Source organism: Podarcis cretensis (assembly GCF_951804945.1).
Source record: "Podarcis cretensis genome assembly, chromosome: 15".
In the NCBI taxonomy this organism is placed as follows: Eukaryota; Metazoa; Chordata; class Lepidosauria; order Squamata; family Lacertidae; genus Podarcis; species Podarcis cretensis.
Genome location: NC_137185.1, coordinates 40,647,539 through 40,673,775, shown reverse-complemented (window position 1 = coordinate 40,673,775; position 26,237 = coordinate 40,647,539). Strand labels below are relative to the sequence as shown.

At 42.8% G+C, this 26,237-nt stretch overlaps 1 protein-coding gene across 4 annotated transcripts in view; it reads right to left on the bottom strand.

The window, feature by feature from the left end:
• Window positions 1-4,027: 4,027 nt before the first annotated feature.
• The window catches only part of LRRTM4 (leucine rich repeat transmembrane neuronal 4), a 420,533-nt gene continuing 398,323 nt past the window's right edge, over window positions 4,028-26,237 (bottom strand). For 2 of the 4 annotated variants that reach the window (XM_079955062.1, XM_079955063.1), the window contains one exon: window positions 4,028-5,280. In XM_079955062.1, the coding sequence (XP_079811188.1) occupies window positions 5,059-5,280 (222 nt within the window). In that variant the 3' untranslated portion in view covers window positions 4,028-5,058. The remainder of the gene's footprint in view (window positions 5,281-26,237) is intronic. The other 2 variants (XM_079955064.1, XR_013833384.1) reach the window with 2 other exon arrangements.

Sequence of the window (26,237 nt, the reverse complement as noted above, 5' to 3'; positions counted from 1 at the left end):
AGGGTTGCCTGGCTCCTCTGCTGACGCATAAACAGCCATCAGCAGAATCCTCAGTTCATTGACTGCTTGTGTGGGTGGCAGAAGGCTAGAATAGAGAAGGGCTGCCGGCCTGACTCAAGCACCAGGTTCCCAAGAGCTGTCTGTAGAGATCACTTTGCAAATGGATTTTCTATGCAGAATGAGCTCACAGAGTAGGAAGTATACAGGAGATGGTTCAGTCACCATTAAATAATGAATGAGAAATACTTTCCACCCCCCTTGCCTTTCCTAGCACAGGCTGTGCACCTGGATTCCTAGCTAAAGGCTGCCAATTCTTGAACCAAGTCCTGTTGGTGTCCTGTTTACAGCAGTTGGGTCTTTTTGTTAAACTCACAGATTCCCCCCTTCTCATTTATCCATTCCATAGATTTTTAACCATGAAAACCTTTTTCTGTTCCATTATTCAGTAACAAAAATCATATATATGAGGTTGAAAAGGGATGCAGGCTGACAGAGAACCGGATTATTTTAAGACACCCCCCCCACTTGATGTTCTGTATTCTAGAGCTGAGGTCTCCAGTATGCTTGTTGTGGGCATCACAGTATCTCCTGCTGCTCCCAATTTTATCTATCTATCTATCTATCTATCTATCTATCTATCTATCTATCATCTATCTATCTATCATGTAATCTATCATCTCTATCTCTATCTATCTATCTATCTATCATCTATCTATCTATCTATCTATCTATCTATCTATCTATCTATCATCTATCTAATCTATCTATCATCTATCTATTTATCTTGCCTTTTTTGTGCGTGTGAGGGAGATCTTGCCAGTTATTTTGTCTGTTTTATTCTGTTTTGGGTTGTGTAAATGTTTTGCCTTGCTTTCTTTTCTGGGGAGGGCATCTGAACGTCAGTATTTCTTCTGTGAAATTGGTATTTTATGATCCTCACAACAGTTTACTAGTTTTCCAAACATGCCCCTGGGGCAAAAAAAAAAAGATTGGGAATCTAGTTTTCATTGCAATGATAAAACTGTAACTGGGCTGTACCACTGCAGATTGCTGGGAAGTGTATGTCCAATAAGCGAATATAGACTGGGTTTTTGGGGGAGGAGGGGGATTGCATACCCTCAAACATTTCTCTGATTCAACAGCAGCAGCAACATTAATACCTCACCCATCTGACTGGATTGCCCCAGCCACTCTAGGCAGCTTCCAACAAAAATAAAAAAATAATTAAACATTAAAAACATTGCTTCATGATGAGCATAGAATTTCTGGTAAAAATTAACAATTTTAAAAAACAGGATTCATCGCTACCCCAGTATTTTTCAGCAGAAAGTAGCTTGGTTTACTGAGCCCAATTCTGAATTGAGCCAAAGAGGGTTCAGCCATCTCTGCTAAAGGATAAAACTTTTTAAAATGAAAAGTCTCAACAATTTTGGGTAGTTTTGCCAGCGTTGGAGGGAGGGAGAAAGGAAAGAAGCGTGAAACCTGTGCATTTGATGGCTGCAGCCAAAGCAAACATATTAGGTTGCCTGTATAGTGAATCAGACCATTTACCCATCTAATTATCTGATGCCTCCTCTCACTGTCAGTGGCTTTCCAAAGTATTTCCTAGCTCTGCTACCATTTGATTGTAACCAATGTTACTACTACTCCAAATAGATCCGTTGAAATTAATGGGCATGACTAACCTATGTCCATTAACTTCAGTGGGTCTATCCTGAGTATAACTTAGCTAGATGTAGCCCATTGTTTAAGAATGTAAGGCAGCCTTCTACTGAATCTCATCTTCAATCCATCTAGCAGAGCAATGGCAATGGCCCTCCCGGGTTTCAGGCAGGGGACATTTCCCACCTTACTTGGGATGCCGGGGATCAAACATGTGGCTTTCTGCATACAAGTAGAATCACAGAATTGTCGAGTTGGAAGGGACTTCAAAGGCAACCTAGTGCAGCCCCCTGCAATGCAGCAATGATTTGCCAAGTATGGGGCTGGAACCCACTACCTTGAGATTAAGAGTCCCATGCTCTACTGACTGAGCTATCCTAGGATCATATATATGCAACAGATGTTCATTCCTTCCAACTGTAACTGGATATGGTGGTAAGAATACTACCTGGAACTGTTGGCATGGAATGGCTCCATCATATTTTTCTGTCGGCTTGTTTTGGCTTTAGGCAAGCCAGCTATATATATATATTTTAGAGGGGAGTCATTTTGAAGTGAGACTAGTTTGATTAGAGTCCACTGAGGTGCAATATATGAACATGAGGGCCACAGGCAATTGACACATCCATTGGCTTGAAATTCTGCAAATCTACTGCCTGCACACAGCTTCAGTGCAGGCAAGTTCTGAAGCTCATTGTTTCAGAATCCAAAAAGCTAACTCTGATTCCATTCACTCATGCATGCTCTTACCTCCAAACTTGGCCCAAATGAAACTTTTTCTTGCAGGTGCCGCTAAGTTATTTTGAATGTTGCTGGCTCCTCCTTCCTTTCCTTTATAGTTTCTTCTAGCTGTATTGCCTGTTACTACATCCACCTCATACATTTAAAGCACTCTTATGCTATGTTAACAGTCATTACCTCCCTCAAAGAACCTTGGGAACTTTGGTTTGTTAAAGGTGCTGAGAGTTGTTAGGAGAACCAAACTGAATTTCTCACCCTATCCCAAGTTTTATGTCTAGTTGAGCCATCACTTAAGAGCTTTGAAAGGCAGACGTTTGAGGTTGCTTAGAATGGGAGGTGAGAAGATTGTTGCAGCACTGTGGATGGCAAGTCCTTTGGACAGGAATGCTATCAGTTCCATGTTTTCTATAGTGCCGTGCTGAAATTAAATGACTGCTGGCTTAGAGTGCTAATAATTAACATCAATGCCCAATCTAGGACTGGCTGATAGTGTCAATTATTTTAGTACAGGTTTCTTCTCTATCCCAGCCATTTCTGGTTCTCCTTCAATAGTCAATGTGCAATTGTAAAATTCTGTACTGTTTGTGAGTTAAACTAGGGAAGTGTGAACAATGATGCAACCTTAATCCAACCAATCCCGGTGCAGTACTCATTCTTGTGAAAGTCAGTGATCATACTTAAGGGGTTTGACTTTAAACCTCTTGGGTTGCCCAAATAAGTGTTTGACTTTTGTCAGCATGATTTGAAAAGCTTCCACCACATGCTTCCACAAGTTATCCAGCCAGCCAGCTTTTATTTTATTTTCTTGCCTGCATAATGAATAAGATTGGGGTTCCACTTGAGGGGCCAGGAATGAAGAAGAAATAAGAACACAGTCCATCCCAAAGCTTTGATCTCTCATTGGTCTCATTGGAAGCATTAAGCATGTGTTTAACTTAGGTACCCCCCTGCCCGTACGGGCCAGTCTTGCCAGACTCTAGGGTTGTGCGCTCATCTCACTCTATAGGCCGGGAGCCAGCGCTGTCCGCAGACACTTCCGGGTCACGTGGCCAGCGTGACAAGCTGCATCTGGTGAGCCAGCGCAGCACACGGAACGCCGTTTACCTTCCCACTGGTAAGCGGTCCCTATTTATCTACTTGTGCCCGGGGGTGCTTTCGAACTGCTAGGTTGGCAGGCGCTGGGATCAAACGACGGGAGCACACCCCGCCGCAGGGATTCGAACTGCCGACCATGCGATCGGCAAGTCCTAGGCACTGAGGTTTTACCCACAGCGCCACCCGCATCCGTGTTTAACTTACTCCCACTGAAAACAACTGCATTGGTAACAATAACAATAGCTGCCACCACCCTTGGCCAGATTCTGCCTACGGATCCTGAAACATCCTCACATTTTTTTCATCTGGCTAAATCTTTGTATCATCTCAAGAGACTGTAGAAGTCACAATATAAAACAGCTAAAGAAAACACTGAATCATCCATATAGCTGTGGCTTCCCAACCACAAAATATTATGTTTATTTCCCCCACCACTTTTTTTGTCGTTTTATTGATAAAAACTACACAAAAGCTAACTGATCAGAATAATTAATTAAAAATAAATCAAACAGTGTTACACATCCTCCCATTTGTTTGTTTCTTAAATCACATCAGCCATCAAATTTTCAGCCCGCCCGCCACAATTTCCAGGTATATAATGAATATTTCCATACCCAAAGTCCCCTCCCCACCCCTGCATTCAGCACAGCTGTCCTGTTCAAGTGTGAGCTCTCCTGTCATCAATAACTGCTCCCTCTTTCTTTCCTTTTTTATAGAGCCCTAAACATAATTGTAGTGTCAACAATGAAGCACAATGAAGATAGGAAAAAATTAAAAGTCACCCTTTCCCTATAATGTACAGCATGTGTTTTAAATGTACATGCACCCCGAGGTTTTTCTGTTTTTGCCTCTTGGTTCTTTTTTCAGGAATTGCCAATGTCCATTTGGTTCAACGTAACCATGTTTGGAATCTGAAATTATAACACTGACCTTCCACTCCCTCAAAGGGGAAAAAAGAAAAGGAAAACGGGACTCAATTTGGTTTATTCCCCTCCCACCCACCCCAAATGGAAAAATAAAGAAACCTTCTGTTACTTCTAAGAGTAATAAACAATAAAGAATATCTCATATTCCATTCTATGTTCTCCCCCGTCCCACCCCTAATTGGTACCTCTGGTTCTCCTTTGAAGGAACCGTGCAGTGTAGAAAAATCAAATATACAAACAGAACTTTTAATCCATCCCTTTATGTTGCTAGAGTGAAATCTAATTCTCTCTCTCGCTCGCTCGCATTTTTATATAAGAACTCAGCAATCTTTCTTTGATATGTACACCAAGAAGTTCGACAGTTTAAAGCCAAAGGAAATTCTCAAGTTCTCCATTCGGTACTATAGTGTCACTAGACTGAATTTCCTCATATGGCAGTCCTCAAGCAACGTGTCATTTATTTATTTATTTTGTTCCCCTTTCCTGTTGTTTGCATCAAAACATTTGTAACTGGAATGGTGAGTTGTCTTCTTCTCCTTGCTCCTTGTTCCGCTTCACCCGAAGGTTCCCCCCTCCCCAGAAAAAAGAAGCCTCCCATACACACCCTCTCTTGATTCTCAGGAAAGAGATTCCATCAGTTTGGTATTCTCTCAATGTAAATAGCTGGAGCAGCCGAACGTGCAATTGTAGCAATGAAGCTGTGGTCTCGACTCAACTCCAAGTTGGTGGCTTCAGCCTGGTCCCGGGAGATTGTGTCATATCCCTTATTTACATGGAGGGGTTTGTGGGCCTGGCAATATCCAATCACCGGTTGGTCGTAGCTGTAATAGGGCAAGGTTTTCATATGGTGAGGGACCTAGAGAGAGAGGAGGGAAAAACAGGCATGTCAGCATCATTACAGAATAACACATATTTTTCTTTTTTCTTTTAGCAATGAAAAGGCAATATGGGATGGAGCTAGGGATCCAAGGAGGCAGCAATTTCTGTCTTAACCTGTGTTCAACACATTCATCACTGTTTCTATTGTGCTCCAGTTCTGCCTCCACTAAAACCTGCATTATTTGTTTCACTATCTGCTTTGGCTGAAACTAACATAATTAATAATATAATCAATTTAAATACATTTCAATGCAAGGGAAACATCAAAAACAATAGAGAAAATAATGTAACTATTTAGGAACCATTTGTGGACTAAAAAAAGAGTAAATACTGCCTGCTTTTGTGATGTCTATTCCTGATGAACATGTAACTTGTGGGAATTTCTGCTCCCGTTTTAATTTCTTATGAGATTCTATGACATCCCTAGCTGTGCCATGGAAAGCCAGAGGAGGCTTGTGACATTATTACTAGCATTTATTAATCACTTTCTACAAACAAAATATCTAAGTGATTTGCAAATATATAAAATACCATAAGGCTCATCAATCACTGAAAACCAAATATGTATAATAAAATACAGTAGAATAAAATGTTTTAAGGCATTTATTCAAGAGTGAGAACAAAAGAAACAAATCTTACCCCCCACATGAAAGACTAGGAGACAGAGGACTAATTTGTGTAAAATTGGAGTAAGTCAGAAGTTGGTGCTTCTGTATTTTCTTAAGTGCACCTCTGGTGTGTGTGCGCACACACAAATTGAATACGGACCCCAATCCAGAGAACCATGGGGATGACACAAGGCTGAGTGCACACTGTCACACATGCGGTCCCAAAAAGTCAGAATGAGAAAGAGAAGAGTGTGCAAGCAATTATCTTAAATCGACAATGTACAGATGACCTTGAAGCAAAGTAAAGTGACTTTTATGAGGCAACAAATATGAATGAAATAACTTACTATCTTCAAAGTCTTAGTTACCCTTTCCTGTCTCCTTTAGGAGGTAAGGAAGACTCCTAGAATTTTATACTAGGATTTCTTCAGCTTGAAATGTCATAATTTTACACAATGGTTGAATGGCAGGGAGGCAACAGTCAATGCATTCTGGAAGTATTGATAGGCTAGCCAAGATAAATGCTGAAATAAAATCCCCTCAGAGGCAATGGATTCCCACCAGTTTATACAAAGCCTCCACCCTCAAGCTTTAAAGTAGGCTCTTTATGATACTATAAACCATTGTTTTGTGTTCTGTTTAGTTTAGAGATGGAAGCCCTGGTGGGCTGTTTTTGTGTGGGTTTGTTTGTTTGCTTTTTTACAGTAATAACGTACAGGACATTAACCAGATGGGGTCCAGTGCACATCACGGCTTTGTTTCTTTTCTCCAAACAGGAGTTAAAAGCTTCTGAATTACAACATTATCTCTAAACGGCCCACAAACACCATTACCCTCTCAACCATATTTTCAGTACTTTTCCAAACTGTCCCCTCAGCTCTAGCCTGGGATGTTTTGCTTCTCTGATCAAGGTTGCTTTTCAGTAGGAAGAGAGAAAACTAGTTCAAAATGAGGTTTGAAAGTTTTAAGAGTTACTTATTTCCTGCTGGGAAGGCAAAAAGTTAGAAAAACTCTGTGTTGTGGCACAGAGAGGAACTCTAAGAGTTCAGAGAATGCCCTGCTACCTTATAAGAAGAATTTTTCCGCTGGAAGGTATCATCCAAAGTGGAGATTGATAAGTTTCCCTTCCTCTCCCATAATACTTGGGGTCCAGTGAAGCTGACAGACAAAAGGGAATATTTCTCCACACTAGGGCTGTTTGGAAACCTGTCCCCTAAGTTCCCAAAAGTTGTCTTCCCTGGTTAAAGAGGCTTCCATTTTTCTATTTCATTCATTAACACACACACCCACCCTCAACACACATTGTAAGGGTGTTGTGGGAAGAAGGACGGTTCCTCTCAGAAACCCTAGGGTTTCTGCCAGTCAGTGCAGTCAATACTGTGCTAGATGGACCAATGGTCTGACTCAGTATAAGATGGCTTCCTGTGCACCTAAAACAGGCATAGGCAAACTCCGGCCCTCCAGATGTTTGGGACTACAATTCCCATCATTCCTAGCTAACAGGACCAGTGGGCAGGGATGATGGGAATTGTAGTCCCAAAATCTGGAGGGCCGGAGTTTGCCTATGCCTGACCTAACATATGGAAGTTGCAGCACCAAAATCTGTTAACAGTCATTAGGTTAAAGGTAAAGGTAAAGGTACCCCTGCCCGTACGGGCCAGTCTTGACAGACTCTGGGGTTGTGCGCCCATCTCACTTAAGAGGCCAGGGCCAGCGCTGTCCGGAGACACTTCCGGGTCACGTGGCCAGCGTGACATCGCTGCTCTGGCCAGAGCCAGAGCCGCACACGGAAACGCCGTTTACCTTCCCGCTGGTAAGCGGTCCCTATTTATCTACTTGCACCCGGAGGTGCTTTCGAACTGCTAGGTTGGCAGGCGCTGGGACCGAGCAGCAGGAGCGCACCCCGCCGCAGGGATTCGAACCGCCGACCTTTCGATCGGCAAGTCCTAGGCACTGAGGCTTTAACCCACAGCGCCACCTGCGTCCCGCGTCATTAGGTTAAGTAGCCTTTAAAAGGTAACGATTTGAGAAATTTAAGGACAGTGACAACATAAAGCTACTCAGGTCCCAGCCATGACTGGGTTTATAATTTATATTTATTTATATTAATCATTAATTTATATTATTAATTAATATTAATATTATTACATTTGTATCCCGCCTTTCCTCCAAGGAGCTCAAAATGGCATACATAATTTTCTCCCTCCCATTTTATAGTCACTGGTCCTAGTTTGACACACTAACCACTTCACCCTACCCTTTCCAATAATGGACAGGTAACCATTCTCTTTAACTTTCTTATTTTGTAGTTCTTGTCCACCTACAGTTCAGTAGGGAAGCAGGGGCATAGTGGGGGCGGGGGGCATAGCCACTGGCTTCAAACTAGGACCAGGGACACCGAGGTTCAAAATCCCACAAAGCTCAATGGGTGACACTCAGCCTAATGTAGCTCACAAAGTTGTTGTGAATATAAAATGGGAGGAAGAGAATTATGTATGCCATTTTGAGCTCCTTGGAGGAAAGGCGGGTGTGACGTTAACATATGAGAGTGCTGGAGGTGAAATAGTTAAACAAGTTACCCAATCAGAACCCAGGGGGTGGAGTCAGAGGGACTATAAAACCAGCTCTGGGAGGGGCGAAGGGTAGAGTTTGTGGGGACTTGGGTGGAGTGGGAGTGAATTGGGATAGAGTCTGTGGGGAGGTTGAGTTTGTGTAGTGAAATAAGCTGAGTCAGGAACAGTTAGGGGCTAGGAAGACAAGTAAATATCTGAGAGGTGGTTTAGTGAGTGAGAGCAGGTAGCGGATGTTATAGGTCTGGATAGGCACCCCATGATTGTAATGGATCGATACAGTTTGTGAAACCACATGCTTGTTAAACGGCAATAAATAAACAGAAGTTTATGTTCCAATTTAACCCTGGCTGGACTCAGTATTGTACCAGGTAGGGCCTGGGTGGTGGCAGCGAGAAATAAAGTGGTGGCACAGGGATCAATAGACGGTGAAACGCCCAGGGACCCTGTGTGATCACCACAGTGGGATACAAATGTAATAAAATAAAGAAATATAAATTAAGGGTTGACAGCCATGGCTGGGGCCATGATTTTTAGAGAGCACAAAACAGGCACCCCCCCATACAGTGATCCCCATCCCTGTCTGCCTGCCCCATGGGGTCTCTGGGCTCCAGAGCCTGGCCCAGCCTGGCCTCACTTCCTCGCCCCTGGCTCCCTTGCTGAATGGCTGTCCGCCCAGTGTCCAGTGGATCTGGCCATCAAGGGGCTGGCCGCGGTCCTCACTGCACAGGTGGGCAGATGGTACAGTGCCCCCCCACCTGGCTCTGGTGGTGAGAGCTAGGCTGGTGCATGGGCTCCGTGAACCCTCCACTAGCAACAGCAGCAGTGAGGGCTGGGCTGGCACGGTGAGTTCTGTATATCTTCTGCGCCATGCCCCTGCCTGATGCAAGCGTGCCCCAGGCACTAGCAAACAACGCAACACCACTGTAGGGTGATTATTATTATTATTATTATTATTATTAATACCCCGCCCATCTGGCTGAGTTTCCCCAGCCACTCTAGGAGGCTCCCAATCAAGTGTTAAAAACAGTACAGCGTTAAATATTAAAAACTTCCCTGAACAGGGCTGCCTTTAGATGTCTTTTAAAGATAGGATAGCTGCTTATTTCCTTCACATCTGAAGGGAGGGTGTTCCACAGGGTGAGCGCCACTACTGAGAAGGCCCTCTGTCTGGTTCCCTATAACCTCACTTCTCGCAATGAGGGAACTGCCAGAAGGCCCTCGGAGCTGGATCTCAGTGTCCGGGCAGAACGATAGGGGTGGAGACGCTCCTTCAGGTATACAGGACCGAGGCCATTTAGGGCTATGAAGGTCAGCACCAACACTTTGAATTGTGCTCGGAATGTACTGGGAGCCAATGCAGATCTCTTAGGACCAGTGTTATGTGGTCCCAGCGGCCACTCCCAGTCACCAGTCTAGCTGCCGCATTCTGGATTAATTGCAGTTTCCGGGTCACCTTCAAAGATAGCCCCATGTAGAGCGTGTTGCAGTAGTCTAAGTGGGAGATAACTAGAGCATTGCAGAAACAATTCTGTTTGCCATGTACATTTTGAAAGGCTTCTCATAAGAGTAAGCTGAATTGCACACTTCAAGGAATGGGGTGGCAACACAAAGGGGAACCTTTTGTTGTTCTCGGTGTTTTCTTAACTTGTTTTTCTTGATCTGGTATCTGTATACATATTACAAAAATAAATCTGTGTTGTTGTTGTTTTTAAAAAATGAGGCGGCATGCTATTTAACACCAGACAGTATTGTTATTCATATTATCTGCATTTAGTCTCTTCTAAACAAATTATATGCCCACAGTTTTCATCACATCTAATAATATCCAGTTAAATATATGGCTCATTTATTTAATGTGGTGGAGCGAATGTAACTTAATTTGAAAATATTTTTTCATGTCACTGATAGAGACAGACAACAGTGTCAGCTTGCCCCCCTTAAAAAAAATACATTTAAATAATCAAGCAGAACAGTCTGATTTCTTCCTACATCCTTATGTATTGTCAAATGCAGGGAACCTGGTTCAGATAGGGAAATAAATCAGCAGATGTGCTTCTATCCGTTCCTCTGAAGCAAGCTTTACTTTATTAACTGAGGAGCTTGTTCCATTAGAAAAGCACTTCAAATGTTCATGGAGAGTTTGGGTCTAATGGGCTGGATTAATTAGCTGGCATTAACTTGTGAAGTCTTCACCTCTGTAGTTCTTGCTGCTGAATGATGTCAATGTTACAGGCTTTAATGATTGGATACTTGAAAGAAATATTCATTTCTTGAGGATATTTGCATAAACCTCAGCTGGAGGGATTAAAAATTTTGGTATTTGGTAGGAGGAATTTAAGAACCAAAATTCCGATAGGGGAAGGGACATAACTCATTGGCAGGGCATCTGTTTTGTATGTGGAAAGTCCAAAATTCAATCTCCATCATTTCCAGGAAGAGCTGGAAATGCCCTCGTCTGAAACCCAGATGGAACCATGGTCTGACACAGCATAAGGCAACTCCCTGGGCTAATAAATCTTTTATTTCAGAGTAAAACTGAGGCTACAGCAGGAACTGGTGACTAGTAGCCCTTCAGATGCTGCTGAATTATAAGGCAAGAACCACAGTCAGCATGCCCAATGGTTAGGGTTAGAGAATATGCAACAGTGTTTTATACACTTTGTGTTTTTATACTGCAAACCACCCTGTCATCCTTGGGTGAAGGGCAGTATATAAATTCAATTCAATTCAATTCAATTCAATTAATTAATTAATTAATTATCACAAAGAATTTCCTCTCCCAGGAATACCCATCTTGGAACCTTTAGTTCTATTTCATGAATTCTTTTTTTAGGATTTTATGTTAAATCCAGGCTCTTATTTTTAATAGAGCACCTTGTAAAAGCAGTAGAATACTGCAGTAGAATACTGTTGAGGGACACTCATAACTTGTTACAACAGATTATAATGCCTTATGTGTGTATATTCTCCATGAAGGAACTCGGTATATTATAGAACATATTTTAGAGCAGAGAACAAATATTGACCCTCGTGTGAATTTTTGATTGGCAGCTTGGATATTCTATTTGAAGCAATCAGTTTTAGATTTGAGGGTCAATTTTATTATAAAAAGGAGAGTCCAGTTGCAATGAATGTAGCTATTTTGAATATGACATATTTGGAAATGACTTCTATTTAGAACTAGAAACAGAATTCATATTAACAAATTTACAATACTTAATCAAGATAAACCTCTAAGCAGTTTATATGAACAACACATTATAGTATATAGTTTGCTGACAACAAAGCTGAAAACTCAAAACTGGCTATTTAACATAAACATAGTTAAGTATTACAGGTAAAGTGGGCAAAAGAGTTCAGAAAATCACTTAAAATTTAAGGGTGTGTGTGTGTGTTGAGCAAACTCAAAACAAGCAGACCAAGCAATTTTTGCTCAAACCCAATGAGCAACCTGAGCATGTTACTTTTTAGACTGCTGTTCCGACATTGATGCATACATGGTTTGCCAACCATCTTTAGCCTCATAAACCTGTAAGGTCAGTTGGGCTTGAGAGATGGTGAGGAGCCAATACTTTCCCTCTAGGCAAGGTGGCTGGGGGGATTCAGAAACCGTTTCCCAGCTATGTCATGTCCAAGACCTCAGCTCCTACACCACCCTTCCTTCCTTGAGTTAACAGTTCTTCATGTTTTGAACCAGTCATGGGATACCTTCACCACATGGAATTTCACTGAATGGTCAGATGTTCCTTAAATTATTTGAGCCGCATGATTATGTAAGAAACTAGCATGGACCAGATATACACTTTATTTGTGCTGTATTTATAGGAAATGTCTATTGCAATTTGAGGGGATGCAATATGGGGTTACCTCCTCCCTTAATAAATCATCACAAGGAAAAGATTCTGCCATGTTTGTCTTATCTGATCATTACATCAAATGCCAGCTGTTTGCTGGAGATGGCCTTTCCAATATATGTCCACATAGCATTTGGAAACCAAAGCACACCACTTCTGTCAAGAAAGAATTATGACAATGAGGGAGAAGGTAGAGCTGTTGTTGTTTTCTGTGCAGTGATCATAAAGATGGCAACCTGATCCATCCATTACTCACAATAAATACACATAGTATTTAATATGAACATTTGATAATGTTGCTGCCACAGTGACAAATGAAGGCATTGGGGAATGAGTGAAATAAGTCTTTGTCTTGTATTAAATATTGGCTTTTCATTAGATCTGCTCAAAATTTATGGCACGCAAGAGGGCTACTCAGAAATGAATGACTCCCTTATAGGGTTTTAAATGCTTTTTGAAAAAAAAGTTCTGCAGGAGCCCTGTACATGGAGAGCAAAAGATTAAAATGATTTCTTAAAGTCACAAGCCTGTGCTGCCAAGATATAACGCCCCTCCGCTGATTGTGTTGGTCATAACTCATGGCAAATAACTACCTAGGATTTCCGCAACTTATTCAAGTACCTTGTTGTTTCAAAGGCAATGTGTTGTTCTTTTCCAGAACTTCTGCCTGTCTACACATTCAGTGGGGAAAACAGGGAATTCCACACTGAGGGAGCGATGTTGAAGCGACTCAGTCTGGCACGTAGTGGGATTGGATTGCAGCCTGAGTTTTCTTCTTCACATTAGCCCAGGGGGTGAAAATCAGGTCTTTTTGCAATGGTCAAGCTCCTCAGCTATCCCTAAGTTAGACCCAGAAATAGAAAAACCCAGCTTCAGCTTCCCAACTGACCACAGATGATGATGTGAAGATGTTGATGATGATAATAAAAACAAGCAAACTTACTAGTCACTATCTCTCAGCCAAACCTAATTTTTGTTGGATTGTTGTGATGCTAAGAGAAGTGGGACCATGCACATCATGTTGCAGACTTTGGCAAATGAGCTGGATCAGGGCTTTTTCCTCACCAGAATTCAGTTCCGGCATCTCTCAGGTATGTGCCATTGCCTTTATAACAGAACAAGTGAGGCGCTCATGGCGAGTTCCGGCACCTCTTTTTCTAGAAAAATAGCACTAGGCTGGATAAAAGAGAATTATTTTTCTGTGGTGGCTCCACACATCTGGAACTTCTATCCTGCTGGCAGCTGGCAGTTCACCAAACTCCAATATTTTGAGAAAGCTGTGAAAACCTGTCCATTTCGGGTGGCTTTTAGATAGGCAATACAGCTGTAGGGATTTTTACTGCTGATTTAATGAAATATGTTAAGTAAGTATAATGAAGTAAGTATAATTTGTTATTTCACTGTTCTTTGGAGGTTCAAGGATGGGGTTGTTTTATTATGCTATAGTGGTAGTGGGTTTTTGTTGTTCAGAAAGTTGGCATAGAAATGGCTTAAAATAATAAACTAAGTTAATAAAAATTATGTTTTTATTACTAATATAATATATAATAAGATAATATATTGACATAGATGTAGACTGAAATGCCCTGTGCCCCAAACTTGAAAGAAAAATACACTCCCACTCACTCTTTGAAGATAGGGCAGATCTGAGGGAGCCAGAGCCCCTGTGAAAAATGCATACTGAAGCATCATTCACAATATTCTTTATACTGAGTCAAGAATGGGGGAAATGTATCCTATCCACCCCTTTCTTTCATGTGACAATTTTCTCCATGGCATGTCTTCTCTGTTGAATAGGAACAGTCAGCCCAGTAAAGCACATAATGATGGCGAACACAGAAGGGTGTTCTTCTTGTCCTGAATGCCTCTGTGGGACACTGTTCAGACAGAATTACAGGAGTATAATTGCCCAGCTAGCACCTATCTGTGGAAAAACCAATGTGTCTGGTGGTGCAAATGAAAATCACATTAATCCATTCCACAAGGGGAGAACCTTTTACTGAGGTGCAGATATCACTCTCATTGGCACTTGTAAACATTGTGTGCCCACATTGAGATGGCAACCCCACAGTTTTAAATGGTAGGGGAAATGATTCATGGAGAGTGCTGGAGGATTTATACAAAACTACTAGCATGATTCAAAAGGCAGAAAAGTCACATGCCTAAAATAGTAAAGTGGGGTGTCTGGCCTAGTGATTACAGCCAAAGCAGAGTGATTACAGCCAAGTGACAGAGAACATCAGAGCCTGCCCTGCCCCCTCTAAATTTCATATTGCTTATTTCAAATAAAGCAGATATGGGGGGGGGGGATAATCATTAGAAATATCTTAATAACTCAGCTATCAAAGGCATATGAGAGAAAGAGAGAGGGGGGGGAAGGAATACTACACCTTGTGTTGGGGAACCAAGGAGGAAGATTCTTGGGGTGGGGGTGGGATTTCCAATAGCTTTGGGGCTGCAGCAAAAAAGTCTCTGCTTCTTACAGAGGTCAGTTTAGTTTCCATATATGATGAAGCTTTCAGAATAAACTCAAAGGTCTTATTTGGGAAAGGGGAGGATTCACACGGGGAAAAGATGTTTCCTTAGTTCATCAGAGTCCATGTTCGGATAGGACTTTAAGGACCAGAACCGATTATTTGGATTTCTCCTGGAAACTGACAGCCAACACAGTAATTCTAAGATATGTGATGTATGAGAGTGCTGTCATGATCTTGTCAACTGGTGAATGGCAGGATCCAGCACTAAATGAAGTTTTTGAACTTCAAGAGCAGCCCCATGTAGCAATTGTACCCAATTACAGTAATTTAATCTGCAAATCACCAAAGCATGAATGATAATGGTCCTGACTAAATCTGGTACATTGACCAACACTAATAAAAGGCTGCAATCTGAGATTCCAGGAGCAACATCTGGTGTGGGTGTAACTCAAGCACTAAACATACTATTTACAGCAGCACATGACTTTTTTCAGTACAGTAAAATAAAGAGAGGTCCATCGCTCAGTGGAAGAGCCATTTGATTGTACAAATTGCCTAAGTTTAATAACGGAGGCCCAGATTTACCACACCAATAAAGAATCTAAGCCCTTTACTGGTAGCACAACTGTGTATGTACAACGGGAAATGTGTGTGCTCATTTGCATGCCTGCATTATATCTATGCACATGGCGTATACACACATAGGAATCTTCCAGGATTCCCAGTCACAAAAAGGGTTCCAGTGACCTCCACATTTAGAAAACCACAAGAGGTGGTTGGAGGGCTCTGCGGGCTAGCAACGCCACATGTGTTGGGGACATGCTTTGGCACACATGAGAAGGATCCCTATGCATGTACTGGGACAGAATTCCTCCCCACAGAAGAGGATCTTGATTAATCAAGAGTGGTGTAGAGAATTTCTATGTGTGCATGTGTGTACACTATATGTGCATGTGTGTACACCTTTCACAGATGTTGAACATGGAAGATGGTGGGTGCATGGCCATGGCATTATCAGGTGCAATGGATCACAGATGTGATTGGCAATAAGAGAATTGTACACATGTACCCTCCACACAGACGAAACATGTGGAGGATGATGCCTGCTGCTCTCCTCTCATGTGCTAATATCTTGCCAGCATGGAAACATCATCTCACAAGAGCCCAGGTGGCTCTCAAATGCAGAAATCATTTCAGCTATGCATTTCAAATGGAATGAGTATTTGATGAGTACTGTGTAATGTCGTGAACAGTAAGCAACTTTCAGAGAGGGCTCTAAGATCTTAACACAAAATACACAGTATTATTTTATAGCAAGGGTGGGAAACTGTATCAAACCACAGCCTTGATACAGCCTCTTTGGCCAACCATTGTCAATATCTGATGCCACAAGGATGTCAGGTGACTATCTTTCCTTTGCTCATGTGGCTTGGGCAAAGGCACAGCGCTGTGCAAATGCTGACAACCACCTGATGGCACTTGCAAATCCCCATGCCTTTGCAAGTGTCGTTGTGATGACTGGCCCTTGCAAAGGCACTGTGCCACTGATCTGCAAATCACTCATGCCTCCAAAGTCCTGTGCCTTGATCAGTGTCACTTTCAAATTCACAGGGCTAAACAGGAACTGAAAATCAGCTGATCGGTGGTGCCTTCAAAGCCCACTTTTGGCAGCAAGTTGTGTCCACACCTGCCCCACACCTGACATCATACATGTTCAAATGGGAAATTCTGGTGGGCCTAATTATGCTCTCAAGGCAGAGATTCCACACTGCTGTTTTCTAGAAACAGATCCCTTTAAATGACTATTGTCAATCTTTTCAACAGTTTCTACTTTCTAATTTCCTAGGATTTATTTATTTTTAATGGCAACAGAACCAATACTAGAAAATCAAGGACAAACTTTACCGCTTATAGTCATGTCCTCTGGACACTTTGTATATCAGAGATCAAGCAAGCAGAAAATTAATGCAAGCCTGCCCAGAATTTCAGGCAAAGGAAATTTCACAACAATTGTCTCTCTCTCTGCCCTCCCCCCATCTCTCTCCTATAGAACAAATTACTTATTCTTGTGGGCATGTACTTACAGAATGCAGAGAAAACAAGAAAGTTATAAGCAAGATCATGGAGGAAAAATTGGGAGGGAGTCAGGGAAATATTTACAGCTTTGTTATCTTTGAAGCGAAAGTATACCAGGTATTTATGTTTCATTATCCCACACAAGCAAATGAATGGCAGGCAAAAATTGTCAAGCAACTTGGCATTAAAAAGAAAGACAAAAAGTTTCTTCTCCATGGGTAGCTCATTTTGTGTGTGACAAAGAAGGTGTCTACATTCCAGTCTTCCCATGACTTTATCCCAATGTATCATCATTAAAAAATCCTGCTCTGCATCTATGCAGATACCACAGCAGGTACAGAACATGAAAGAAAAATAACCCACCAAAACATGAAACAAACACAAGGAAACAAACAAAAAAAGGCAATTAAAGACTGCAGAACAGATCAAACCATAATCAAGCTTAAAATACGTGGGCAAAAGAGTGAGTCTTAACTAGGCACCAGAATGATAACAGCAGCAGTGTTAGCCCTCTCCAAAGGAAGAACATTCCACAGATGTGGTACTCATAATTTGTCCTACTGTGACTCCATTTGCACTACACATGTAAAGGAGCACCATACCACTTTAAAGAGTCATGGCTTTCCCCAAAGACCCCCTGGGAACTATAGTTTGTTAAGGATGTTAGGAGGCCCACTAGTCCCGTTCCAGGGCTACAGTTCCCAGAACTGCCTGGGAAGAGGAATTGACTCGTAAACCACTCTGATAATTGTAGGGTCTCCTAACAACTCTCAGGTGGTCAGGGAGATAGAGAAGGAAAGTGGCAGGACTGTGCCAGTGCCCTTGCACCTGATGTTATGTGCTGCTGGCACTGCCCCCTTACCACATGGATCATTGAGCACAGGACCTGCAAGGGCGCATTTATGCATGAGCTACTCTATGCACATAGGTGCTCCACAAACTGTTGCCACGTCCATTTCCCCCTTAGAAAAGACATTTCTAGGGCAGGATCATGGACTGGAGCATGACAACTCTAGTGACTCATGCTAACAGCATATGAATAAGTGCTTTTCACTTGACTACAGAGGCCATTTGATTCTTGATACTAATTGCCCCTTGAGGGATAGAGAACCCGTGGCCCTTCAGATGTTGATGGATCCCATCAACCACGACCATTGGCTATTGCTTGAGAGTCCAACATTTGCCATTGCATGAGAGTCCAACAATATCTGGAAGGTCATAGGTTCCTCACTACTGATGTAAAAGCAGATACTTTTCCAAATGTCTAGACATGCTTCAAGTAGTTAACATGAAGGGTGCAGGTAAATGGTGCCCTGATACCCTCCCAAAGTTATGCCCCAGCCCCCTCCCCAATTAGTGCTTGATATAATACCTGTGTATCTCCTATGCCCCTTAGCACTAGCAAAGGCTGCTTTAACAAATAGGTTCCAAGGACTTTCTACTGACCTTTCTGCTGTTCTTCCTCCAAGTGTGTGTGTGTGTGTGTCGGGGGGAGGGAGGACACTCTCTCTTGATTGCTCACAGGTTTGCATATTCAGCATTCTAAATTAACAGCGACCTCTTTCACCTCCTCAACCCCTGTATTAATAAGATGAATTTATTAAAATGCATTTAAAAAGGTAAAGGTACCCCTGCCCGTACGGGCCAGTCTTGACAGACTCTGGGGTTGTGCGCCCATCTCACTCAAGAGGCCAGGGGCCAGCGCTGTCCGGAGACACTTCCGGGTCACGTGGCCAGCGTGACAAAGCTGCATCTGGCGAGCCAGAGCCGCACACGGAAACGCCATTTACCTTCCCGCTGGTAAGCGGTCCCTATTTATCTATTTGCACCCGGAGGTGCTTTTGAACTGCTAGGTTGGCAGGCGCTGGGACCGAGCAGCGGGAGCGCACCCCGCCGCAGGGATTCGAACCGCCGACCTTTCGATCGGCAAGTCCTAGGCGCTGAGGCTTTAACCCACAGCGCCACCTGCGTCCCTAAATGCATTTAGGTAAAGGTAAAGGTAAAGGTACCCCTGCCCGTACGGGCCAGTCTTGACAGACTCTGGGGTTGTGCGCCCATCTCACTTAAGAGGCCAGGGGCCAGCGCTGTCCGGAGACACTTCCGGGTCACGTGGCCAGCGTGACATCACTGCTCTGGCGAGCCAGAGCCACACGGAAACGCCGTTTACCTTCCCGCTGGTAAGCGGTCCCTATTTATCTACTTGCACCCGGAGGTGCTTTCGAACTGCTAGGTTGGCAGGCGCTGGGACCGAGCAGCGGGAGCGCACCCCGCCGCAGGGATTCGAACCGCCGACCTTTCAATCGGCAAGCCCTAGGCGCTGAGGCTTTAACCCACAGCGCCACCTGCATACTTGGCATTTAGCGGTCTCTTAATCTCACTCTTCCCCTTTCTTCATTCTGGAACTAAAGAAGGGAATTCCTCCTGAATATTTGAACCTGTGTACTTTGTTGCAGACTTATTTGCTTTACATCAGAACAGCATGAGATTTATAATGTTGAAAAGGGAGGGCGGCATGAGTAATCTTGATATATTGATCAGGATTATTGTAGTGTGCAATTTTCACTGAATTATTGTGGCACAGATTTTCCCCCTTTAAATGGCCACTTACATACCTTAAATAAGTAAGATAAAAGAGGATAGAGTTTTGCATAAAATTAGCGTATGTATAGATTAAAATATAGAAATAATATGTAATTGTTTATTTATCTATTACATTCACACTCTGTCTTTCCTCCAATGATCTTCAGGTGGTTCTCCCTGGTTCTCCCACTCCTCATTTCATCCCCACAACAACTCTTTGAGGTTGGGCCAGTCACCACCTCTCAACCAAAGGACCAACTGTTAAGTTTAATGGCTGAGTAGAGATTTGGACCTTGGTCTCCCAGGTCCTAGTATAACCCACTAACTACTATACCAGAATGGCTCAAATGAAAATGCAATACATCACACAACCAGACGCCTTCATCAGCCTCAGCTGCAACAAAACAAGTCTCTCCCATATTGGTCTCTACAGCCACAGTGGATGCTGTAACCTTCCAACAATTTGACTTCACTCCCAAAGGCGCACTCCTCCATCGTCTCCAGAGGCAGATGAATGCCAACCAAACAACTTGCCCTAGTGGGGAGGACTGTTCTTGAGGGAAAGCCACCTAGTGACCTGTGCACCTTTTCCGATTGCTGTCCAGGTGTTCACTGCTGATGGGCAATTTCAAGGTTTCAACGCTCTCTTTTGCTAGACTTTGGACTGCATTCCATGTTCTCTGTGTTGGGGCATGTGCAGAGTGCCCAATTAACACACCAGCAGATTGTGCAAATGGAAAACCCAGAATGTGGTTGTAAAGAGAAACATTGGGAAAGTTTGGGAAAAGTCACTTCCTTTACTGAAAGGTAGTCCAAAGTATAATGCATTTTCTCACTTTAGCAGTTACATACAGTTGTAGCATAAAGCAATCTCACCTCAGTCTGTTGTTAATAATGCCCAACAGACAGCTTACAGCAAAAGTAATAAAAGGTCTTTCCAGCAACATCATCTCCTCCTTGCAGCATTCCAATACAGATTAGGTTTTAGCCAGGATGTGGAGGCCAAGGCTTGCTACAAACACAAGGGTATTTATACTTTATGTTGTGCCGAGTCACTCTCTGACTCACTCTCATGGATTTGCTGACTCACACTTAAGCAGCTGCGGGTGCAAGGCAAGTCCTTTTCTCTGCATGCATAAACTCTTATACACTAACACTCTGTCCATTGGTGCTCTTGTGCTAGCAGACAGGTGAGCTCTAATGTTGCATAATTTTGCCAACACAACAATTGCACTAGTTGAAGGTTACCAGCAACCTGCTTAAGCATTCTCTTATACAACAGCATTCCACCAGCGCAAAACATGTCACCAGCCGAACAAGCATATTATTAAGTGACTAGCGCTACATTGGATGCAACACGTTGTCTTTAAACTGGGCCTGCTCTTCAAATGAAGGAGTGTCCTCCGCAAGGAGATAAAATGCCTGCACTATTTCATTTATATTGCATCCCATTGTTTAAATGTGAAAACTTCAAATTACTGACAACCAGGGCAGAGGAACTGACAACAAAGATAAGGAATGTCTAGGCGGGAAGAAGAGATGGTCACTTTCAAACATTTTTATCCCAAACACCATTCTCTTTCATTTCCTCCACCAGCCTTGTTTAATCTTTTCAAAATGCATGTTTAAATAACAGGGTGAGCTCCCGTTGCTCTGTCCCAGCTTCTGCCAGCCTAGCAGTTTGAAAGCATATCAGTGTGGGGAGATAAATAGGTACTGCTGCAGCAGAAAGGTAAATGGCGTTTCCGTGCGCTCTGGCACTCTTCACAGTGTCCCACTGCGCCAGAAGCAGTTTAGTCATGCTGGCCACATGACCCAGAAAAGCTGTCTGTGGACAAACGCTGGTTCACTCGGCCTGAAGCGAGATGAGTGCCACACCCCATAGTCACCTGTGACTGGACCTAAGCATCCAGGGGTCCTTTACCTTTTACCTTGCCTGGGGAAAACTGCTCTCTAGTGCTCTATCAGAACAAATGGCAATTCAGGTTTTCCCCCAGATTGCCATTTGTTCTGCTCTATTGCTAAACAGCAAGGAAAAACCACTCAGCCCCATGCTTTCTAGGCATGGCACAAGAAGAAATGTGATTTGTTGGTTTTAAGAATTGTTTTACAGTGAAACCTCTATTTGCGACCATAATCTGTTCTGGAGGTCCATCCGGAGATCGAAACAGGTCGCTGGGAGAGGCGCCGTTGTGCATAGGTGCGGGCAATTGTCAGCTTCTGCGCATGTGCAAACGGCGATTGCTGCTCCTGCACATGTGCGAGCGACGGCAAACCCACCAGTTTCTTGCAGTCGCAACTTGAAAGGGCCATAAGAAGAAGCGGTGGTAAGTAGAGGTTCTGAGGCATCTAATCATAAGCCTGCATTTTTATCAAAGCTTATATTTTTTGATCAGGGCCTGTATCTTAAAAAGCTTAAAGATTTTCAAATGTTTATGCCAGGCAGAAGACCAGCTGCCTAAGAATCTTGGCAATGTTTTTCTTCCTAGACAAGGGGGCCCCCCTGATTTATAGCAAAAAAAAATTCTCAAAGTCAAAGGGAATTACAGGCTGACAGCCAAGGTTACACTGACCCTACATATTACAGAAGATAAAAAAGCAGAGAAAAACATAATTAAGAGTGGGTAAATAGTAAAATAAAACCATGTGCCTCCCATTAAACTTGAGTCATATTTTCCTAAGGTTAAAAGGTCAAGAGCAGTGAAAAAGGCAACTGGCTGGCAGAAAGGAAGAGAGTATTTTGGGAAGTCTTTTTCTAAAGTTGTTTCTTTCTTAAACTGGGATCCTTTTAAGATTTCTTTTCCTTTTAAAAGGTTATCTATGTTATGTATTAAATATATTGGCTTAAATGTAATTATGCAAAGGAATTAGAAGCTAAGAAATGTTAAATCCTTATGCTAGATTCTTATTTCATATAGTTGGAAGAGATCACAGGGGCCATCAGCCACCAGCCCAGCCCCCCCCCCCCTGCCAAGCAGGAAACATCATTAGAGCACACATATGGTTGTCAGGCCTTTTGTTTAAAGACCTTCAAGAGAAGGAGATCTTTCAATAATGATGTGAACTCAAGATCCTTGACATCTGTTTAAGATAAAAATTTAAGATTAAACCATTTGTTTTGGAGGGCAATAGGGCGAGGTGAGCTGGTAATTAAGGTTCCTTGTTGAGACACATGTAAGATATATTACTACTTATTTGTCATTTATAGATAGAAGAATATATAGCTTTTTTTCCCATAAAAGGGCAAGAGGAAATGGGTGTATCTTTTGTGATTGGTTCTAGCAAACAACCAATAGGAATTTCAACCAGGCTGATTGGACAGAGGCAGCCACAGGAGGAGCAAGGGGGCTGGATTAAGGAAATATAAGTGCTGGCCATAACGGCAGGAGGCCAGGCCAGAGCTTGGTAACCATATACCACTGTGCCTCTCATTTATTTGTCTGACAAATAAATTATTATTTTAATTTCTCTATTGCTGCGTTGAATATTTCATTCCAGCTAAGCGTTAACCACAAGCAGGGTGCTACAGTTCAACTGTATTATAATGGCGGCATTTTATCATCATTGCTTTAAGCCACCTTGTGCTCCATTTTGGAGGAAGGGTGAGCTACAAATCTATCAAATAAATGAATGCATATTTGGATATGTTTCAACAGCTGGGGACTGTGTCACAACATTCAGAGAAGTGCAACATCTGAATAAGAGCCAAGCAGCAATTTGCACAATAGTCTGAGGGGTCTAGACATACATTTTATGTAGGAATTCAACAAAATTGTAGGAAGGAGTAAGTACAACTTCCCAGCTGACCCCACCCCTGGGTACTTCAGTATTATTTTCCATTAATTCTCAACATTCCACAGTTCTTCCAGGCCACCAAGCATGCTCGACCCTGATGGAGGCAAGGCTGTAGGTGGAGCGTCCCATTTTGCTTTTGTTCAGTATGTTGTCCTTTTGTATACCTTGGGACCCCCCCTGAGCATGCTGGTTACCACCATTGTGTTTCTCAGTGGCCCTGTTCCAGCTTCAGTCCTTTAGGCACTCAGCATTTGCTATTAGAAGGAATGATGATGCCACAGGGCTGGAGTGAGCAATAAAATGAATCCAATTGAACACTGTGCAATTTTCTCTTAACAGCTAGTCACAAAATACCTGCTGCCTTAGGTTTTCGGTGCTCCACTAGGGTTCCCCATAAGAGCTTCCCTCCATGCACCTACTCACAGACCACTTTTGTCTCTGCTATCACTATAAAACACATCAGAGTTCTTTCTGGGAGGGAGGAGAAAACAATGTGGCAGTGATTGCCACAGTTTATGCATGTGGTTTAATATATTGCAACCAGTGTTTTCAGAGTGATACTTGAAATGACAACATTTGACCTAAATTCAGCTGCCTCTGCTCATGAGTTTGGCATCATCCATAACATTTTATGCTTTATTTTCCATTCCTCGTTTTCACTTCATGTTTCAAAAGGTGTGCATATGACTGCAACTATGGTCTGATTTTCTTTTTGAAAGCATCAAGCCCATCTATTATGGAAGGGAAATGCATTTGTGTGCTTTAAGCAATGTCCTAAAATAGTGGTTTTCAACCAGTGTGCCGTGCCGTGATGGTCAGGGGTGTCTTCTTTCACAGGTCTTGTAAACTATCACTAAAATGAATAATACGTAACCATTTTCAAGACCCTCTGCTGCCTCTTAATTTTTGACATCCGCTTGAAACAATGCAATTTTGTTAAATATTGCCTGAAATAAGGTTTTAGGGCATTTTATTGCAACTAATAAGCTATGCTTTGGGTGGAGGGGGGGGAGGGAGAGGTATAAAACATACAGTGATATTTTTTTTCAGCTTGAAGGCCACAGAGAATCGGGATCACCCATTTTCCCACTGTGGTATAGGATATAGTTAATGAGGGCAGTTAGTAGAGGGCAGTGGCATCTGACTAAACAAAAAGTGACCAAGAATTAAACAATAAACAATAAACAAATACTCATCAGTCTTATATTTGATCTAATATACATTAATGATTCTATTTGCAAAGTAGTTTCTAGATACTGCTGTTGTCATTTGCTTGCTGCAATGAATTTTAAGTGTGAACAGGACTAGGCAGAAAGTACCCTACAGGGGAAAGCAAAACTACCCTATGAATTGCATGTGGAAAGCACAAAAAACTCTTAAGGGGAAAATGTCTGCAGCTCACGTCAACAAGAGACAGCATGCTTGACCGATCTCCAAACCAGTCAGCCATGATCTAACAGTCTCCAGCTACTCTAATATTCTTCAAACTTGCTTTCTTAGAGGGAGAGGGAGATGAGGAGAGAACTCTTGTACAACAGGTTTCTTTCTTTCTTTCTTTCTTTCTTTCTTTCTTTCTTTCTTTCTCTCTCTCTCTCTCTCTCTCTCTCTCTCTCTCTCTCTCTTTCTTACTTTCTTTGACATCTGTTTGGGCATTATCAACACTGAGCTGTGTGTCATATTTCCAATTAAGTTAATAATAGGAGCTCATTTGAGTGTTCTTCACTACTTCCCATGTTCAACAACACACAGAGTAGCCTGAAAACAGGACTGTATTTCAGTGGCAGAGGATCAACTCTACACACAAAAAGCAACAGGTTCAGTCTCTGGCACCTCCAGGTAGGGCTGGAACAGACTCCTGCCTGAAATCCTGAAGAGCCCCTGACAGTCTGTGTAGTCAGTAGGGCACTAGATAGACCAATGCTCTGTTCAGTATAAGGCAATCTTTTATGTTCCTGTGCAACATAAAGGTAAAGGTAAAGGGACCCCTGACCATTAGGTCCAGTCATGGACGACTCTGGGGTTGCGGCGCTCATCTCACTTTATTGGCCAAGGGAGCCAGCATACAGCTTCTGGGTCATGTGGCCAGCATAGAATCATAGAATCATAGAGTTGGAAGAGACCACAAGGGCCATCGAGTCCAACCCCCTGCCAAGCAGGAAACACCATCAGAGCACTCCTGACATATGGTTGTCAAGCCTCTGCTTAAAGACCACCAAAGAAGGAGACTCCACCACACTCCTTGGCAGCAAATTCCACTGTCGAACAGCTCTTACTGTCAGGAAGTTCTTCCTAATGTTTAGGTGGAATCTTCTTTCTTGTAGTTTGGAACCATTGCTCCGTGTCTGCTTCTCTGGAGCAGCAGAAAACAACCTTTCTCCCTCCTCTATGTGACATTCTTTTATATATTTGAACATGGCTATCATATCACCCCTTAACCTCCTCTTCTCCAGGCTAAACATGCCCAGCTCCCTTAGCCGTTCCTCATAAGGCATCGTTTCCAGGCCTTTGACCATTTTGGTTGCCCTCCTCTGGACACGTTCCAGTTTGTCAGTGTCCTTCTTGAAGTGTGGTGCCCAGAACTGGACACAGTACTCCAGGTGAGGTCTGACCAGAGCAGAATACAGTGGCACTATTACTTCCCTTGATCTAGATGCTATACTCCTATTGATGCAGCCCAGAATTGCATTGGCATGACTAAGCCGCTTCTGGCGAACTAGAGCAGCGCATGGAAATGCTGTTTACCTTCCCGCCAGAGCAGTACCTATTTATCTACTTGCATTTTGACGTGCTTTCAAACTGCTAGGTTGTCTGGAGCAGGGACTGAGCAACGGGAGCTCACCCCGTCATGGGGATTCAAACCACCAACCTTCTGATCAGCAAGTCCTAGGCTCTGTGGTTTAACCCACAGTGCCACCCATGCAACATACTCCTCCATCAGTGTTCACGTGTAAAGTGTGATGCCTAGAGAAAT